The sequence below is a fragment of the Microtus pennsylvanicus genome, chromosome 12 (assembly GCF_037038515.1).
Source record: "Microtus pennsylvanicus isolate mMicPen1 chromosome 12, mMicPen1.hap1, whole genome shotgun sequence".
Taxonomy (NCBI): Eukaryota; Metazoa; Chordata; class Mammalia; order Rodentia; family Cricetidae; genus Microtus; species Microtus pennsylvanicus.
In genome coordinates, this window is record NC_134590.1 from 3,998,542 (window position 1) to 4,019,369 (window position 20,828).

The 20,828-nt window shown below is 42.8% G+C and overlaps 1 protein-coding gene across 1 annotated transcript in view; it reads right to left on the reverse strand.

Moving 5' to 3' along the window:
* Positions 1–20,828, reverse strand: part of LOC142832687 (ATP-binding cassette sub-family G member 3-like) — a 98,632-nt gene that overhangs the window by 16,537 nt on the left and 61,267 nt on the right. Inside the window, exons 8-11 of the mRNA XM_075943372.1 lie at positions 20,327–20,431; positions 10,731–10,978; positions 7,655–7,737; positions 217–306 (exon numbers count right to left, since the gene is read on the reverse strand). Of these exons, the coding sequence (XP_075799487.1) occupies positions 217–306; positions 7,655–7,737; positions 10,731–10,978; positions 20,327–20,431 (526 nt within the window). The remainder of the gene's footprint in view (positions 1–216; positions 307–7,654; positions 7,738–10,730; positions 10,979–20,326; positions 20,432–20,828) is intronic.

Sequence of the window (20,828 nt, forward strand, 5' to 3'; positions counted from 1 at the left end):
TTTTCAATTAATATTATAAAACTCTTTACATACTTCAAAATTCATGGTACCACATTGTAAAAACAAAATTTCATCATTTGTTTATGTTCAACTAAGTAATTAAGAAAAGGGGAAATTGCTGGTAATTGATAACATAACATTTTTAAGCCCAACTATGAATGTAATTAGTTTGACCAACAACCCCTGATGCCTGCTTCTGGAGCAGAGGTTACTTACGGAAAGTGATCCCTGTCAATCATGAGAACCTCTCCTGCAGTCACACTTATAATACACTGGAAGACTGTGAGCAAGAAGAGCAAGTAGGCTCTGCCAGGAGAGAATGGATGCAAAAGCAATAGTAAATTCAACATTAGGATGGGTTCTTTCCAATACACCTTGTTCTGTAGAATAAATAATATTACACATATCTGTTCTTTGAAAAAGAAAACAGTACTGGAGAGATCGCTCAGCAGTAAAGAGTGCTTGTTGCTTTCGCAAAGGACCTGGGTTTGGTTGGCAGCACTTACATGGTGGATCACAATCATCTGTGACTTGAGTTCAAGGGAATTCCATGCCAGCGAGTTTTATGTCAATGTGACCTAAGCCAGGGTTATCTAAAAGGAGGAACCTCAATTGAGAAAAGCCTCCAGAAGATCCAGTCAAGTCATTTTCTTCATTACTGATGGATCAGGGAGGGCCCAACCCATTGTGGAGGCTACATCCTTGAGCTGGTGGTCTTGGGTTGTAAAAGAAAGCAGGTTAAGCAAGCTATGGGGAGCAAGTCAGGAAGCAGGAACCATTGTGGCCTCTGCAGATTCCTGCCTACTTTGAGTTCCTTCTGTTTTGACTTCCTTCAATGATGGATTGCAATTTGGAAATACAAGCTAAACAAACCCTTTCTTCCCCAACTTGCCTTTTGGTCATCTGTTTATTCATAGCAATAATAACTGAAACTAGAACAGGAATCAGTGCATCTTCCTGATAGACACAGGGCTCAAGCACACTAATTTTACACAGACGTACATGTAGGCAAACACTCATACACTTAAAAATACAGTAAGTATTTAGAACTGTTCTGCATTAAAAGGTTAGGGTGTATGAGTCCCATGAATTATTTTCCTCTCTGTCTCCAAAGCAGTGTCTGTTCATCAAAGTAGGTCCTTTAAAATCCAAGAATTTGACAATAACCTTTAATGTAATCATCCTAGAGTATATAATTTAGGAATTAATTGGTTATAGATAAAATCCTGAGAGTGGAACCCCATAATGCCATCTGTGTCCTCATCATGGGAAAAGATAGCATTGCAGGGTCTGCCACAAGACGTCTGAGAGAAGGTGGCCAGACAGGAACAGGCTGAGAGAGAATCCTCCCCTCATGCTCTAACACTGCAGTGTGGAGATACATTTGATTTTTTTTTTGTTGAGAAAAGGAAAAAAAACAAGTTTCCGCCTCCTCCCAGCCTCCCATTTCCCTCCCCCTCCTCCCACCCTTCTCCCCTTCCTCCCACCCTTCTCCCCCTCCCCCCACTCCTCTCCCCCTCCCTCTCCAGTCCAAAGAGCAGTCAGGGTTCCCTGCCCTGTGGTAAGTCCTAGGTCCTCCCCCCTCCGTCCATATCTAGGAAGGTGAACATCCAAACTGGCTAGGCTCCCACAAAGCCAGCACATTACGTAGGATCAAAACCCCATGCTATTGTCCTTAGCTTTTCATCAGCCCTCATTGTTCGCCATGTTCAGAGAGTCCGGTTTTATCCTATGCTTTTTCAGTCACAGTCCAGCTGTCCTTGGTAAGCTCCCAATAGATCAGCTCCATTTGATTTTTAATCCACTGATTCTATGGTAGTTACTTGGCAGCCCAATCCATGATTTTAATTTAACTAACAAAATTCATAAGCATCATTCCCAATGTATAAAGAGAGAAACAACAAGATGAATAATACTCCAAAGAATTTTCATTTTCATTTGGTCACTTTGATTTTGTAGAACAGTAGGAATGAAAACATGAAACAGTGGGGAATCCCCACTCAACAGCTAACTACAGACATATAGACATCCACTGTAAAACCATCTTTAGATCCCCAACGATTACCCCAAAACAGGCCAACCAACTTCCTGTATGGTTTCCAAGAGCTCAAAAAAGGAATTCAATCATGCTTATTTGTGAAGAAATAATCTGTGATCATGTGATAGGGGATGGTAAGCAGGAGGAGGGGGAGCAAAAGGTCCTCTTCAGTTACCTGTTTCCTGGACACACACATCAGGTTCCTCTAAGACAGATGGCATGACTGGGTCCTAACAGACTGCTACTCCTTTTCAACTAAAGTCAGAGGTCAGTGAATCTTTATCTAGGTACACGGTGGTGGTTACATATCAGCTCAGATGAGGGTGAGCATTATTAGAGACAAGTTTCCTCCTACATCAAAGAATAATTCCACTTAACAATCTAGGAAAGGCCACATTTCAAAAGAAAAGAAAAGGAAAGAAACAACAAGCTAAGAATGGGTAAGACTGTGAGAAGAGCAGGAAGCAAAATCTTCAAACTCAGAAAACTTGGGAAGTAGAGGCATGAGGATGGCTGCAGACTGAGGCCAGGCTAGGTTACATGACAAGTTCTAGGCCTGTGAGGTCACAACTGTGGCCCTGTCTTTAATGACCAAACAAGAGCAAAGGGCCTGAGCACCACGTGACCAACCACAGCCCAGAGGACCTGTGCACCACATGACCAACCACAGCCTAGCCGACCTGTGCACCACGTGACCAACCACATCCCAGAGCACCTGGGATTCTCCTCCTCTCCTAATGAGCCAGTCTTGCCTTCAAGGCTCCACTCTACTAAATGCACAACCTGCTCTCTCCACTCTTCCATTCCCACACACACATTCCCTGGTGTTCGGCGCATTCTCCATCTCTGTCTCCACTAAATTGTCCTCAATTCCCATATTGTTTGCTTTCATATATTTTTATCAACAAATCCAAGAGTTTAGGAAAGGAACTTTATGGCCCTGGCTATACTTAACCATATATGCCACATCTACTTTCTCCCTCACATTTTGAATATTATAATTGTAGATCGATAATCTATAGCAACACAATTAAGGTATGAAACTAATACGATTCATGAAAAATTTTGTGAAATAATTATATCAAGCTAAATAGGGTGATGTCCATCACTACAATTATACATCATTTTACAGTAACACGTTAGAAATGTATTCTAAGAAACTTTGAAATGTCTACTAATATCTGCTAGATTAAATTTGCTGTGCAATTTATCTAAAAGGAATAAAATCCTATTTATGCTGTTTAACAGATTTTTATACTCTTAGCGCATCTGTGTCTCCTCATTCCTCACTGTCCTGACAACGTGTACTTTGCTGCCAGGAGGTCAATTTCTTTACAATCTGCATGTCAGGGAAACATATTTGCCTTTCTGGCATTGGACTATTTTTATTTTGCATGATATTCCTCAAATTTTCAATTCTTTCTATATTGCTACAAATTCACCTTTTGAAGAAATGCAGCATTCTGGGTCACATATTCATTACCGTTTATGTATTAGCAGACACTTAGACCCCTTAATTTTGTTATTGTGTATAGTGCTCCAATGAACATCCGTTTTTACATGAATTTTGAGTAAATGATTTTAAACATGCATGTAAATGTGTGCAGAATAATTGTCTTTATCCAATTATTTCTATTAATGCCTTCTCCTTCATGACTGCCACCTCAGCCCCATAATGCTGTGGAGCCAAAGGAGTTCATATGACACAAAATTCGAACCCAGATCCTAGTTATACAGTTAGATAAAGTATGAAGGCTATGCTGGATCCAAACATGAGAAGTATCTCTGCCTCCTGAACATTGGTGATAAAAAATATTGATATTGAATCTGCAAATAATCTAATAGCTTTATTAAATGATATTGAGGAAGTGTTTTTGAGCTGTTCTGCTTAGGTTTGTGCTGCTGCAATGAATACCCTCATCAACAGCGATTTGGGGAGAATGATATTGATCTGGCACACACATCACAGGTCACAGTCCATCCCCCTAGGAAAGTCAGACAGGAATTCAAGGCAGGATCTTGGAGACTGGGATGGAAATGGGGACCACACAGGGTTTCTCTTTACTGGTTTGTTCCTCATGACTTGCTCAAACTGCTTGCTTATACAATTGAGAAACACCTGCCCAGAAGTTGCACTGTTTCCAGTAGACTGGCCCCTCCCACATCCAGTATTAATCAAGAAAATGTCTCACAGACTTGCTTACAAGTCAACCTGATAGATGTATTTCTTAATAAAGATTACTTCTTCCCACATGACTTGGGCTGGACCAAGTTGGCAATAAACTAACTGGCACACAAACCAAAAAAAAATCAATCACTAATCAGAATGACTAAGATAAACCACACACAAAGGCCATTGTCACACACTCCAGCTTCTTATACAATAGTGGAAGAGGGGAATAAAAAAATAAAAATTAAGAGCATTTCACAATTTCTAGAAAGAATATGAAGGAACAGTTAATAAAGCTCTTCTTTATGCCTGCATTTTCCAAGAATATTTCCACATCAAGTTTTACAGAGTTCATATCTGAATGCTTCCTGTGAGTGTCTACACTGCCTGTCTTGTTGTCTTGCTGTTCTGGTTTAAGATGTGCCATCTACATGGGCACAAATCAGATCTTGTTCTTCAGGGAAGGTGAAGCGGACAGACTGGAAACAGCTGCAGCAGTCATCTCACTGCAGACTAACTTCTAGTTCACACAGAAGACAATTTATAGAACTGATTTTCATGTTTATTCTTTTCTTCAAAATCAGTCAGTATTTTCCACACATTAAAACATTTTGTGGAGGTATGAAGTTGGCCCATTCAGCAAAGTGTCTGTCATGAAGTCATGAGGACCTGAGTTCCAATGCCTAGAACACATTGAAAAATCCACAGGCACAGTACTTCTCATCTGTAACCCCAGGCATGAAAGGTACAGAGGTTGACACTTGGAGCTCATCAGCCAGCACAGCCAAGTCAAATCAATGAGCACCAGGTCAGTGAGGAACCTGCCTTGAAAAGGAAGAAGAGGGACATCAAGGAAAACATGGTATCAACCTCTGATCGCCACATGCAGACACATGCATACTCACCAACATGCTCATGTGTATACACCCACATAAACATGAGTCCGTCTGACACAAACTTGTACATAACACTACACACAGGCACACACACAAACACCAAGTCAACAGAGCTTCCATGGTAAGCCTCTCTGGCCATTGGGAGGTATCCTGAGGCTATGGGAGTCAAGAAGGCAGCCCAGTTGAGCAAACTGGTATGTCACACATTAATTACAGTGAAAATTTTGAAAATTGTCATCCTGATAAGAAACTATGTTTGGAACATGCTGTAGTCACTAAAAAGTTTTAAATGCTTTCTTTTCCACTGTATAATTTTAGCTTCTTTATCAAAAATCAGGTGTTCATAGGTGTGTGGATTAACATCTGGTTCTTCAATTTGATTCCATTACTCAATCTGTTTTATTATATGCCAATACCAAGCTGTTTTCATTAATGTAGCTCTATAATAGAGCTTGAAGTCAGGGATGGTGATGCCTCCAGAAGTTCCTTTATTGTACAGAATTGTTTGGCTATCCTGGGTTGTTGTTTTTCCATATAAAGTTGAGTGTTGTTCTTTCAAGGTCTGTGAAGAATTGTGTTGGGATTTTGATGGGGATTGCATTCAATCTGTAGATAGCTTTTGATAGAATTGCCATTTTTATTATGTTGATCCTACTTATCCAAGAGCATGGTAGATCGTTCCATTTTCTGATATCTTCTTTAAAGATTTAAAGTTCTTGCCAAACAGGTTTTCACTTGTTTGATTAGTGTTACCCCAAGATATTTTATGTTATTCGTGGCTATTGTGATTGGTGATGTTTCTCTGATTTCTTTCTGAGCTTCTTTATCATTTGTGCATAAAAGGGCTACTGATTTTTTTAGTTGATCTTGTATCCTATCACATTGCTGAAGGTGTTTATCAGCTGTAGGAGTTCCCTGGTAGAATTTTGGGGATCACTTATGTATTCTATCATATCATCTGTGAATAGCGAAAGCTTGACTTTGTCCTTTCCAATTTGTATCTCCTTGATCTCCTTTTATTGTCTTATTACTCTAGCTAGAGCTTCAAGAATTATGTTGAATAGATATGGAGATAGTGGACAGCCTTGTCTTGTTCCTGATTTTGGTGAAATCGCTTTGAGTTCCTCTGCATTTAATTTGATATTGGGTGTCAGCTTGATATGTATTGCTTTTATTATGTTTAGATAAGCTCCTTGTATCTCTGCTCTCTCCAAGTCCTTTATCATGAAGAGATGTGGGATTTTGTCATATGCTTTTTCAGAATCTAATGAGAAGATCATATGGATTTTTTCTTTCAGTTTATTTATATAGTGGATTACATTGATAGATTTTTATACATTGAAACATTCCTTCATCTCTGGAATGAAGCCAAGTTGACCACAATGAATGATTTTTTTCATGTTCTTGGGGATTTGATTTGTCTTTATTTTATTGAGTATTTTTTGCCCCCAAAGGCTTCTCAACCATATTACAAGAACACTTGTTCAGCTATTCTTTTAGCAGCATTATTTGTAATAGCCAGAACCTGGAATTAATCTAGATGCTCCTCAACCAAAGAATGGATAAAGAAAATGTGGTACATTTACACAATGAAGTACTACTCAGCAGTAAAAAGCAACGACATCTTGAAATTTGCATGCAAATATATGACTAGAAGAAACCATCCTGAGTGAGGTAACACAGACCCAGAAAAAAAGAGCATTGTATGTACCCACTCATAGGTAAATATTAACTGTAAAGCAAAGAATAAGGAGCCTATAGTCCATGACCCCAGAGAAGCTAAATAACAAGGAGATCCCTAAGGGAAACATAGATAGGTCCTCCTGGGAGGGGAAAATTGGGAGACAAGATCTCCTAAGAAAATTGGGAGCGTGAGTGTGGGGGGGGGGGAGAAGGGAAGTCAGAAGGGGAGGAAAAGGGAACAAGGTGTGGGAGGGTGAGAACTAGACGGTACAAGATGAGGGAGATGGGGGAAGAACAGTGACAGAGATACTTCATAAGGCATCCAAGGAATGGTGATTATTTTTTATTAAATAGCTTATTCTACACAAGAAAGAACACAAGTGTGGGTGAGCATGTGCACATATTGGAGCCCTTGTGTTGTGCTGGTGAGGATATAAAAGTGTACAGTGGAGTTGGAGACAGGACAGCAGCTCCTCAAACAGTTAACACAGTGGGCTATGATTGGACAGCTCTAGCTTTCTACCTAAAGAGCAAACCTCCAGGACTCAAAGAGATGTTCTCGCACACTCAAAGCTTGGCTCCATACACTAAAACATATAAAATGTGATGTGTTGTGTGTGGGGTTTCGTACTGTCTACACAACTAACATGGAACAACTCCATACACTAAAACAGGCAAAATGGGATGTGTGGTGTGTGGAGTTTCCTACTATCTACACAAACGTATGTGAAAAAGTGAGTTCTTCACTCAGTCTTCAAACACACTCTATCACATGGTAAAATGTTTACTCTGTTCTTGTCATGAATTAAATTTTTCATGGATTTATATAGGTTTGAACAAAGTGACAGCATTTTCTCATTTGCTTACCTGGTGTGGACTTCAGAACAGTCATTTCTTAGGACATGTAAAGTGATACGCATAGACACAGTCAGTATGAATATGATAAATGCCTTTCAAAAAGAAAACGGGAAAATTACAAATAGGAGTAGAAAGTATTCTTCACATTCTTCACTATTTTGGAATATATATTTACTAATTATATCTCTCCAGTGATATAAACACTCTATTATGGCCAGAGTCCCTGGAAGAACATACAACACACATGTCAATAGACTGCTCCGAAGGGCTCAGTTCAGGAACTAAAACCTGGATGACACAGAGTGGGAGAGAATGCAGGTGCCTGCAGAGCTCCGGGAAAAAAATAACCCAAGTAAGTGATAGAAAGTCACTAAACTGGGGTCTCAGCTCTGGTGCCAGTGAACATGTGCAGCTTTCTACTTCAAGTGGCTCAAGGGAATTCAGGCTTTCTTTACTCTTACAGTTAGAAACAAGTGCACCCAGGCCAGAGGGACAGCTCAGTGTCCTCACAACATACAGTAATGTTAATCCCCTCAAGTGTAAACCAAACAACAAAATTTAAAATGGCTCACAACACAGTTCCTAGCAATGGGATTTTGTGTGCTAAGAAGGGGTGAGCTGGTTCTCACCTGTGTCACCTCAGGGAAGTCTGTGCTGTGTGGGAATCAGCACTATTGCTGTCACCACAGCGATCATACAGCGTCCTCTGGGTCACCACAGTCTCCCATTGCCCACCATCTCTGTCACTGCCACTCCATCAGCCTCAGTCAGCGCAGCCTGGGCTCAAGTCTCACCTACACAGCCAGCTCCTCCAGATTCCCGTCTACCTTCATTTACCCAGTCTGTGCTGACCACCACAAGGAGCCTGCACTGCTTTGGTTTTGGATTAAAATGACTTTCAAAGGTGCTTCCATTAGCAAAGGAGTAAGGCTACATGATACTGTAACTTATTTGAAATATTCTTACTAATATTCCTTGGATAATGTTTTAAAAGTAAAATACTATGATCCAAGGGAAAGCATCCTACCACGGAACTTGGTAAATCAGAAATGAAAACTTCAGAACTTGGAGATAAGGCTCAGTAGTTAGAGCATGATGGTGGAAGGTCATTGGCTAATAAAGAAACTGCCTTGGCCCATTTTATTGGTTAGAACATAGGTGGGTGGAGTAAACAGAACAGTAATGCTGGGAGGAAGAGGAAGTGAGCTCAGACTCGACAGCTCTGCTCTCTGGAGAGAGACCATACTCCCCTCTCCCGGGCAGACGCACGCGATGAAGCAAGCCGCCAGGTCAGACATGCTGAATCTTTCCCGGTAAGACCGGTGCTACACAGTTTATTAGAGATGGGTTGATCGGGATATCAGAATTAGCCAGTAAGGGCTAGAGCTAATGGGCCAAGCAGTGTTTAAAAGAATACAGTTTGTGTGTTGTTATTTCTGGTATAAAGCTAGCAGTACAGGAGCCGGGCAGGACAAAAAGCAGGCCAGCATCTCCTACTACAAGAGCACTTGCTGTTCTTGTAGATGACCTGAGATTCAGTTCCCAGCACCCAAATGGCCCCTAAGCATTTTATGTAACTCCAGTTCCAGAGGATCTGATGTTGTCTTTTGGCATCCATGGACATGCACATCATGAGAATTTATACATGCAAGCAAAACACCCATACATAAAAAATAAATAACAAATATTAAAATTAGTTTCAGTTCCTAGTACACACACACACACACACACACACACACACACACACACACACACACACACTTCTTACCCCATTACATTGACTAACTGTTGAACAAGGAGTAACCCAATTTGATGAATGTAACTCACTGTTTTCCATTCGTATAGAATCTTTTTTTTTTTCAAAAAGAATGGACATAAAAATGTCTTTTTTATGACATAAGTCCTCAAGTAAAATTGAAAGACCAGTATAAATCAAATGGTCAGAATATTCACATACACAGGGAAGGAAGAAACATTGAAATATGAAAAGGACATCACACATGTTAAGAAATAAGTGGTGTTTTATTACAGCTAACAGCATACAATCTTTCAATATTAGACAGAAACTAAATGCCTGAGAATGAAATGACAATGCACTCGAGCAGAAATGACTGTAAGTGCCGGTTGGATGCGGACACAGATGTAGGTTCACGGTAGAGTGTTTGCTCACTAATGGCTAAGGCCCAAGATCAAACACTAACACAGCAGAATCACCATCATCAGGAAAGAAATATAACTGAACAAGTGATGGCCCAATGAGCTGGAAGAACGACACTTCTGTGTGACATTTATGTTAAATAACAAAAAACCTTAAAGCATGGTGATCTGATGATCCTTATTACAGAGTCAGTTTAAAGAAAAGTAGAACTTCACCTCCTTCCAGTTCCAGTTGGCTGACAGGGAAGAGCATTGTTCAGTCCAGTTACTGTGTGTGTGAGCTGCACTCTTTGAGTAGCTACTGCTTTCACACTCTGGACTCCTGATGAGGGAACAGCACTCTGCAATGGGCTCATCTCAGGCAGTCGATGTTCAGGCTCCCTCAGAGCTGTTCTATGGCCCTGTCTCCTCATCACATGATTTCAACCACAGATCAACCGTCCTTTCCCTCTCCAGTCATATCCACCCTTTCTCTACTTAAACCTTCTCCAAGTCCATTCTTTCATCTGACAGGCTACAGTTTTATATATTTATTCAGTTACCATCCATCCCCTCACAAGGAAAATTACATCAGGAAAAAGGCCTTTTACTCCTTGACTCATTCCTAAATTTTGAACTTGTTGGATGCACTGATGAAATAAAGCAGACAGATGTGAGGAGCTCCGAGGTGTGCTGAACTCCTTGCATTCCCTGAATTAAATTTCCTACCTGGGTTAGTCATTATAGCTTCTATGAATAAAAAATAACCATAAACTTTTTCTGTAAGTAAAACTCAATCATAGTCTACTTACTCTATTCAATATTTCTCTATGCCAGACAAAGTGGAGGTGACAAACTCAAGCAAGGGAGCAGAAGATAAGTGTGACCCTGCAGTAAACTGACACATGTGAGTTTTTCACAATACAATTAAAATAACTCATCAGCTTACCTTAATTATAGTCATCCTTCGAAAATCCTTGAAGTTTTTAAATGAACTACAAATAATCCACCAGAGTTGATGCCAGAAAGGGGTGGCACACGTGATCTCCAAGGCTGAGCTCCTCCCTGCATTCTGTTCCCTCAAGAGTGAGTCCAGTTCAGTTCTCATTTCACTGTATATGGAGGACTGAGCATACATATTGGCTAATTCTTCTGTGACTTGGTGCTGTCTCTCAGAAAGATCTTTATGTTCACCAGCTTTCGGATAAAAATGGATAAAGGTAAGAAACAGTTAGACAATAATTTAACTGATTTTTCTGGACAGTACTCATGAATAAGACATAAATTATGTATCAGTTTTTCTTTGAGACCCTCTCATGTACCCTAGACTGACCTCAAAGCAGCTATGAAGCCAAAAGTGACCTTTAACTTCTCCAGTGTTGTGGGAGCTGCAGGCTGCTTTAAAATAACAACACGCAAACTGTACTCTTTTAAACACTGCTTGGGCCATTATATCTAGCCTCTTCTTGGCTAACTCTTGCACCTGGACTAGCCCATTTCTAATAATGTGTGTAGCACCCCAAGGGGCGCTTACCGGGAAGATTCTAGCCTACGTCCATCCTGGGTCGGAACTTCATCACGTGTACCCGGGAGAGGGGAGCATGGCCTCTGAGCTCACTTCCTCTTCCTCCCAGCATTCTGTTCTGTTTATTCCTCCCACCTATGTTTTAACCTATGAGGGCCAAGGAGATTCTTTATTATAGTTAACCAATGACCTTCCTTCATCACTTCAGGTCCTCCTATTTCTATCTCAAGTGCTGAGATTACAGGCATGCACCTTCACACGCAGATATGTGCATGCTAGGCAAGCATTCTAGCTGAGCTACATCTTCAGCCCACCAAACTTTGAGCATAAAATAAAATTACTCAAGTGTAATTTCAGATTAGAAAAATGTCCCTAACTGTCCTGACTACTACCATTACCCTATGGACACAGCAAGCCAAATGACCTTTTCCCATACCTAAGTCTTAACAAATTCCTCCTTCCCTTATGGATATATACTACTTAATACAACTGTGTGGTCCCTGTTTCTGCCTTATGTGAATGTGGTGTGGGAGGTCGGCCTGTCTATGTGTTGCTTTCATTGGTTAATGAATAAAGAAACTGCCATGGCCTGTTGATAGGGCAGAACTTAGGTAGGCAGAGAAGATGGAACTGAATTCTGGGAGGAAGAAGGCAGAGTCAGAGAGATGCCATGGATCAATGGCCAGAGGTAGATGTATTGAAACTTTGCTCGAGGGCACGACCTCTTGGTGATATACATATTAATAGAAATGGGTTAAATTAAGATGTAGGAATTAGCCAATAAGAAACTAGAGCTAAAGGGCCAAACAGATATTTAATTAATATGATTCTGTGTAGTTATTTTGTTTCTAAGCTAGCCTGGTGGCCCAAAATGTATAAACTGCCAAGTATCTTGTTTTTAAAATAAAGAAAATGAGGCATGGTGACAGAGTCCTGTAATACCTATACTTGGGAGGTGAGGTAGAAAGAGCACACATTTAAGGCCAGGCTCGCTACATAAGCAAACCATATCTAAAACAATAACAAGAATAGCATGGCAAACAATGGTTACATTTACTTCTAAGCAGAAATTTCCCTTGTGACAATGTCATATAAAAGTTCTTTATAAATTAAGTTGAAAAAACCCAGCAATAACAGACCACAAAGCCTGTTAGTTAATTTTAGACACTGAATGTACATAAGACCTATTTCTAATGAGACATGTGGTTGGGTTCCAGAGGCCATGATGCCAGAGACCATGTCAGAGGAGCAGCAGGTGTTGATTGAGGTTCCAGGAGTTGGCCCACCAGGAGGAAATCCTTTGATCATCTCAGTTAGGCAAGGACTTCTGAGATCATAGATCCCAGGATGTCTTTTGCTTCTGCTTTCCCTTTGCCTGCTTGCTCTCTTGCTGCTGCTATCTTTCCCGGATATCTGGCATGGTTGAATTGGGTGTGGGGAAATCCCCCACTGCCTGTAAGGCAATGTTTTTCTCTTTGGAAACATTGTAGTAATAAGAGCAGTGGGGCTGCATCCCCAGCACCCCTACCGCCTGCTAGCTTATGCCCGAAATAACAACACACAAACTATATTCATTTAAACACTGCTTGGCCCATTTCTATCTAGCCTCTTCTAGGGTAACTCTCGCACCTGGACTAGCCCATGTCTAATATTCTATGTAGCACAGCTAGGTGCACTTACCGGGAAGATTCTAGCCTACATCCATCCTGGGTTGGAGCTTCATCACGTGTGTCTGCCCAGGAGCGGGGCATGGCGTCTCTTCTGAGGCGTCTGCTCCCAAGAGGAGAGCTGTCGAGTCTGAGCTCACTTCCTCTTCCTCCCAGAATTCTGTTCTCTTTACTCCTCCCATCTATGTTTTAACCTATCAGGGCCAGCCAAGCAGTTTCTTTATTGCTTAACCAATGAAATCAACAGATTGATATGACACGCCCCCTAAGGGGAGGGACTTATCCCTACAAAACATCATGTTCTTCTGGACAATTTTATCTTTGTATTATTATGAAGATGACTTACTCCCTAAGCTGTACTTTCTAACTGGTAATAATATATAGAACTTTGATAAAATAAAAGTACATATAAAAAATGCTTTTCAGCCAAAACCTTTGAGTTCCACCTTAGAAACAGCTTTAGATAACAGCTTCGCTTAATGATTAAAGAACAATTGAATTCTTTAGGAGCCAGGCTGGCCTTAATTCTCTTCATGTTTAACAGATATTGTGAAGTTGGAAGCATAGCCCCCCAGCACCCTGGCATCCATCCCAGCCAAGCTGGCCTGAGAGTTGCTTTGGTCTGGACTCCAAATCCCAGCATGCCAGGTCCTGAACCCTCCCTGGGGATGGTCAGGACCACTCCTAAAGAGTATTTAAGTGTGCTCCCAGAGGAGGAACACATGGTTTTCAGGTCTGCATGGGCTACCTGCGAAGTCCCAGTTAAGACGCAATGTGCCCAGTTCCTGGAGTTCATTTGCCCATCAGCTTCTGACCTGGCACCCGCTGGGCGCTCCATTTTCCAGAAAGAATAATATTTTGGTGGCCTCTGACTCAGGAACCTTTTTGTCCCGGTGCCCTCACCTGAGGCCTTGGCTCTGGGTTTTTGGTGCCTCCCGGAGCTCGGGGCCTCCCCAGCACAATGTCAGGACCAACAATCTGCGACCACTCCACGTGTTCCATTTATCTCAGCACGGCCCTCTCCTACCATCAGCGGCTGACTCGTGAGTTTACCTGGGTTGGCGTACCGCCTCCTCGCACCTGGAGTTGGCTGGTGGAGCTCCTGGCTTTCTCTGGTGTGTCCTGGGCACGGGTGCTAACCCTTCCCCTCCCCTGCCTTCTGCCCTCACTCCCCTCTCCCTGGCCTTCCACCCTCCACTGGACCTGATTTTTTTATCTGCACCTGGGAACTCGGAGCTCCCAGTTCTCCCCTCTTTTTTCTGATCTTTTTTCTGTCTTCTTTACTGGCTCATTACAGTATGAGCACCTCGGCTGCAACAGGCGGCCTCCAGGCTTAACTGCCCCCTCCTAGCCGGAATCCTGTTTCCCGTTGGAAGCTAGGTTTGGGTCAGTTAGGCTATAACACGGCCCTCTAATCACTCGGACGCCTGTAATTAGAGCTGCTGTGTTCGTGGCATCTCTGGGTGCCTTCTGCAGATATTTCCATGGTTCTAGCCATGGGTGCTAAGCCTTCTAAAATGGTTTCCCCATCCTCCCCCCTGGGGCAGCTGTTAGAAGCTCTGAAACCTCATGCCCTCATTCCCTCCATAAAGTTATCTACACTCATCCGTCTTTGTTCTAAGACTTGGCCAAAATACAATTTACAGGGAAACTTCAGATGGCCTTCTCAAGGATCCTTTGACCCCAATATTTTACAGGAATTAGCTAACTTCTGTCACTGTTCCGCTATATGGAAGGAAATGATGTACATTATGGCATTTTTTTACATGGCCATTAAAATTGTACTCTCCGCTGCTTCTCACCGTTCACCTGCACACATGTTCTTATCAATGCTGTCCCTCTAGGAACCCTCTGCTCCTGCCATGGGCCCCACGGACAAACATCAACCCTCCCGGCCTCGAGGGGCCACTCTCTCTCGCTCTGCCCAGTTGAGCAACGGCGACAGCTCACCCATCCCTCTTTCCTCCAAGGTCTCTTCTAGGCACAGGAAGGACTCACCTAACGCCTCTAAACATTCCACTTCTAGGTCTCCAGGAGTCCCTCGTAAATATTTGTCCAGGTCACCTAACCGTTTTCTTTCTAGATCCCCAAGAAAGTCTCGTTCCAGATCTACAAGGGCTTCGCCTAGCCCCTCCGATAGAGTCTCTCATAAATATACATCCAGGTCACCTAACCGTTTTCCTAGATCCCCAAGAAAGTCCCATTCCAGATCTGAAAGGGCTTCACCTAGCCCCTCTGATAGAGTCCCTCATAAATATTCGTCCAGGTCACCTAACCGTTCCCCTTCTAGGTCCCATTCCAGATCTACAAGGGCCTCGCTTCACACCATTTTTCCCGCAGCAGGTGGCCCGCAAGGAGCTGGAGGCTTTCCCCCGCTGCAGATCACAAAGGCAACTGGAAGCTTCTTCGGACCCTTCTCCATCCCCTCCCCGCCCTACTCCACCCCCTCAATCTTCCAAAGCCCCTCTAGGCTCCCGCCATCACTAATCACCATTCCCCTGTTGTTATTCCCTTGAAACACCCACACCTAAGGATATCAGGTTCCTAAAAGCTACAGCAGCCTCCTGTCAGATCTGCCAAAAGATAACGGCCCAGAGTTTACTTCCCAGATTTCTCAAAATCTGTCTAGGGCACTTGGAATCCCCTGGAATTTTCACATACTGTACCATCCTCCGTCATCAGGTAAGGTAGAACGAACTAACCGCTCTTTAAAGAAAGCTCTCGTTAAGATGTCACAGGAACTCCACCTCGACTGGGTAAGACTTCTGCCTCTGGCTCTTCTCAGGCTTTGGGCTTTCCCAAAGGGCCCCCTTTTCATTTCACCCTTTGAACTTATGTATAGGTGGCCAGTTTTGACCCCCGGCCTCTCATCGGGAACCTCTCCCCTTCTTGATCACCTGCTCCCTCCCCTCCTTTTCCACCTACGCGCCACTGTGGGACTTCACAGATCACTCACCACCTCAACCATGTGCTAACGCATGTCCACCACCGGTTAAAATGGGAGATAAGGTATTATTATTCCAGGCCAACGTCCCTCACCCCTTTCCCCTAAATGGCAGGGTCCCCTCAGAGTAATTCTTCTAACTCCCACGGCTGCCAAGCTTGAAGGAATTCCTCATTGGATTCACCTGTCACATCTCAAACCGTTCATCTCCACAGCTCAAGATAATCCTCCATACACGGTAACTCAGACAGGACCTTGTTCTCTTAAGTTCCAAAGGACACCAGGTTCAGCCCCCTCTACTCTAGTCTAAGGAAAACAGTGGTCCCATCCGTCACTTAATCCTCCTGTGTTAACACACCCTTCCTTCTTTAAATTCCTAAATAACCATCCAGCTGTCGTTACAGAAATCATCATCGAACACGGAGTCAAGTCAAAGGTTCAGGTAATAAATAGATTCTTAACAAAGTTCCTTGACATAACAGGTCTGTCACTGACTGCAGCAGTGACCCCTAAAATGTTAAGGAATACACGGTTAAAATCTATTTCCTTTAAGACACTTTCTTTAAGCTCCAAGATGCCAGCTCGACCCACCTAAACAAAGCAAACACAAGCGGATCATTAACGGAATAAGTATCATTTAATTTTTTTATCATTCTTAACCCCAGACCTCCTAAAACTCCCCCACCCCAAATCTCCCCTTTAATTTTCCAAACCTCCTCCAAAACCTCCTCTCCCCTTTAATTTTTTTTTCTCTACTAATGCGACTTTTGCCTTCCAGCATCTTAACTATGACCCAGCTACTCAGGAGGAGCCAGACAGAAGCGATTTCTTTAATCAACCACCTCAAAATGCCAGCGAACAGGACATAATCAACAAGACATGGTCAGAATAATCAGACACTCCCTGGATCCCTCGACGCCCAAAGCCAGCAGGAAGCAGTCATAAAAGACCGGGCTACGCCCCCATTCCCTACCCTTTAAGACCCCCCAATTTTTTAAAATAAAACCAAAAGGGTGAAAAGTTGTTCCTTTTGGAGATTACAGTTCCCAGCATTCCCCTGGACTATGGATACCAGCACAATGGAAAGCCACGCATGCACAGGATCCTTCTGGACTACAAATCCCAGCACAATGGAAAGCCACGCATGCACAGGATCCTTCTGGACTGCAAATCCCAGCAGCCCAATGGAAAGCCACACATGCGCAGGACATTTCTCCCAGACACACCTGCGTTCCCTTTTAAAAACAGGGGTCGCCACAAGCCGCTCTCTCTCTCTTCCCTTTCGTCTCTTCACCCCCGTCCCTCACCTGTCATAACCGCCCCTCCATTAAAGTGCACCCACGTGGGACCACCGTGTGTCTTGTGTTTCGTCTCCACCCTCCAACCCTGCAGAAAGAATAACAGCTGTTTCCCTGGTCTGTGCCGTCTGTGCTCTAACCAATGCTGCCCTGACTTTCTCGACTGACAATAAATCCAGTTTTCTCCCTGTCCTTCCACTCTAAATCTCTAAAACTCTCCTTATGTTTCTGTTCTCTCTTACAAGGCCGAGGCAGCTGACACATGTCTCCAAGTCTGTCCTATTCTCTGTTGAAATAATGTGGCCACAATGTGTGTAACAGTGTTTTTGTGTTGTGAATTTGAGTTTTGTTGTTTATGTGTGCTTCCAGATTATAACAACTTTAAAATTTAGCTTATATGCCCAGTTTAAAACACCGGACAAAGACTTTTGGTTCTCAAGTGCCTTTATAGATCTGAGAACAATGGCATTTAAACAAAAACATATTTTAAAAAAACACAGAAACAAGCCAGCTTTACTGACATCCTGTGGCTCCTCCAAGAAGACAGACAACCTATGTTTCCAGGCTTCCTTTGGGTTTGCAAAGCACACACACAAAAGCAAAAAATCCTTTTTCTCAGGGAATTGATCACCTTATCTGCCTAGCCAGGTAAGACATTCTTCCCCTCACACAAAAAAAACTCTGTGGGCCCCTCGCACTCAACAGCTACTGACAAATACTGCTTCTAAGCTTGATGTTCTCCAAGGACAAGGAGAGGACTTGGGGTTTCCTGCTGGCCAAAACTTGTCTTGGTTTTGCTCATTTATTCCTCCAAGATCTGTCTAAGGCATTTGACAACTCAAGGTACTCTTTAACAGGCCTCATAGTCCAGGATTACTAGGTTTCAACCTTCAGAGGTTCAAAAGTTCTCAATTTATTCTAATAGCATTCTACCAGTTCTCTTACAGGTCCCTGGAAAAGTCTATGGCTTCACTAAAATCAGGTCTGCTAAAAACCCAAGGTTTATAATTTTCCAGTTTTAAGCATATTTTTCAGGTTATTCCTGCTGCCTAAGCAAAGACCTAACCTACAAAGCACTCCCAGGAAGGACAATGCCAAAAGCACCCAACCAGCTCCTGGGACTTCACTGATACCTGCTCCTCTGGACACAGACACCTGCCAACTAAATTCTGGCTTCATCTGTTATTGTGTCTCTTCCCACAGCTAGAGCCAATAATAACAATATATTTTTTTCTCCTAGACACCTGCCTTCTTACCTCCCTCAAGAAACAAATGCCTGGCATCTCCAGGATGACAGTGAGGAAAGTGTCTTTCCAGCCATACTACCTGCCAAACCTGGACCCAACAGCAGCCAGCTCTCCCCTCCCCCTGTTGCCCTATGCCCACAGGAAGTAGCCAGATTTGAGTCTATGCCCTTTTTCCAAAGAGAGCCTTCAATTTCCTGTCATCCCTATATGCAGAGTCTAGAATGTTAAGTTTGGAGCATAGCCCCCCAGCACCCTGACATCCATCCCAGCCAACCTGGCCTGGGAGTTGCTTTGGTCTGGACTCCAAATCCCAGCATTCCAGGTCCTGAACCCTCCCTGGGTTATGTGTTCCCAGAGGAGGAACACGTGGTTTTCGGATCTACATGGGCTCCCTGCTATCCTGTTTCCCCACCATATGCTCGGCCACCCAAGAGCATCATTCTTAATAAAACAATGGGCATTTTGATTTGGTTTGATTTGACCTAATTGGATTTCTTGTGCCTGTGGAGCTGCCTCTTTTTCATTATTTTTAGTTATCAGATACAGACACAGGTCTTGGTGTCCATGTGGCCATCCCTGCCATCAATTCTCCTGATACAACTAACTAGTAATAGATGGGTATACACCCTGAGTATCTAAGTACAGCTGACTGATTGTCTTTTATGTACAAAGCTTCAGTTTGTGATTCCTTTAGCATTCCTTGTGAGACTGACTTCATAGATATACAGTAGAATTACTGACTCTTTCTGTGTAAGCACAGTATACACCATGCTAAAGGGCAAGGGAGTTGTCTGTGAAGAGATGGTTGCTCTCTGCTTAGGCTCTATTGATCTGCAATATGTTGCTTAGACATAAATATAAATGGGATACTGGGATAACTTTACTTTTAATTCTATAAGGGGGATGAAAAACATGTCACCTGTATGCATAGGAGAATAGGAAAATCAATGTATGGGACAGAGATTAGGATAAACAGATGTTTCTTGGAAGTACTTTGACTCTGAAATTCCATGTGGAGGACAATGATTGTTTGACTGAGGGGGCCTTGTGGGCACCCATGACCTTGGTCACAGGACACCTCATGCACAGCTGGGGCATTTGTATTATTTCTGTATTGCACACAATGCTTAATGAAAGTCTAGAGTCTGAAGGCACTTGATGCTCCCTTCAAAAAGACATGTAGATTAAGTTTGGGGACCTTGGAATGAGGAAATACTTTATGTAACAATTGATAAACACACTTTTGTACAGCTGTGACCACACAAACAGATTCATCCCAGTCAGTCCATCAGAAGAGGCTGATGAATAAAGAAGGATATGATCAACAGAATGTGCGAGTGTCTTTCTTCCTAACCCCTTAGATAGAAAAGGTCTTATCTTCACCAGCCCCTTGGCTTCCCTGTGAACCCCGAGCTACATAGAAGTTGATCCCTGAGGCAATAGTTGTGTTTTAATGAAATCAATTAGTTAAAAATCTGTAGGGCCCTGGTCTGCCCTTGTTCCTGGGGTGCATCTCAAGGACAGTTTATGGTCAGCTGACAAAGCATTCTGTTAGTTCCTGTGCTTCCCCTGCCCCACCTGGTGATGAGCTGTAGGGCTTTGACTCCATTGTTGATATGGTAATTTCCCACCTGCTTGGGCAGAGGTCCTTGTGCAGCAGTTAGGTAGATAAGGACTTCCTCAAGTCTGAATAAACTGGCTGTGGGCTGATCTCCTTTCTAATGACCCTGGTCTCCTTGTGTGTTCTTTTAATCTCCTGGACCTTGCCAGACTCCAGTACGGTACAGTGGCAAGCGAACTGTACTGAGGGTGTAAGGCAGAATCGGGTGTTACAAAAATCTGTGACTCTAGAAGACTCACGTACATTCAAGGCCATCTTCCTCTGTGTCTAATAGAGCAGAGAAATGATGTCCATTGATGATTTCCAGGAAGAAGTCTGCGGGGTCGTTGTGGGAATCGTAGTTGTAACCTACAAAGAAGGTGGACCATAAATACAAGTGTGAGGACCCTCTTTCAGAGAGTGAGAACATGGGGGTGGGGGGCAGAATCTAAGAACTTTTTCCTTTTCTTGCCCCTCCCATCCACTATCTTATCCTTTCCTATTATATATATACACTCATAGTATTTCAGCAATCTCTGTTTCACAGACCATTGTATACATATGTGTGTTTATGTTGGTGTTATAAGACACATATATAATACACAGACACAGACAGAGTAGACATAGCCTAGACATGGACCAAGACAACTAGACAAACACATACACTAGACATATAAATAGACTAGACAAAGATCTGGTCATAGATGTAGATTAGACTTGGGGATAGAATAGACATAGACTAGACATAGATATATGAACTCTTCCA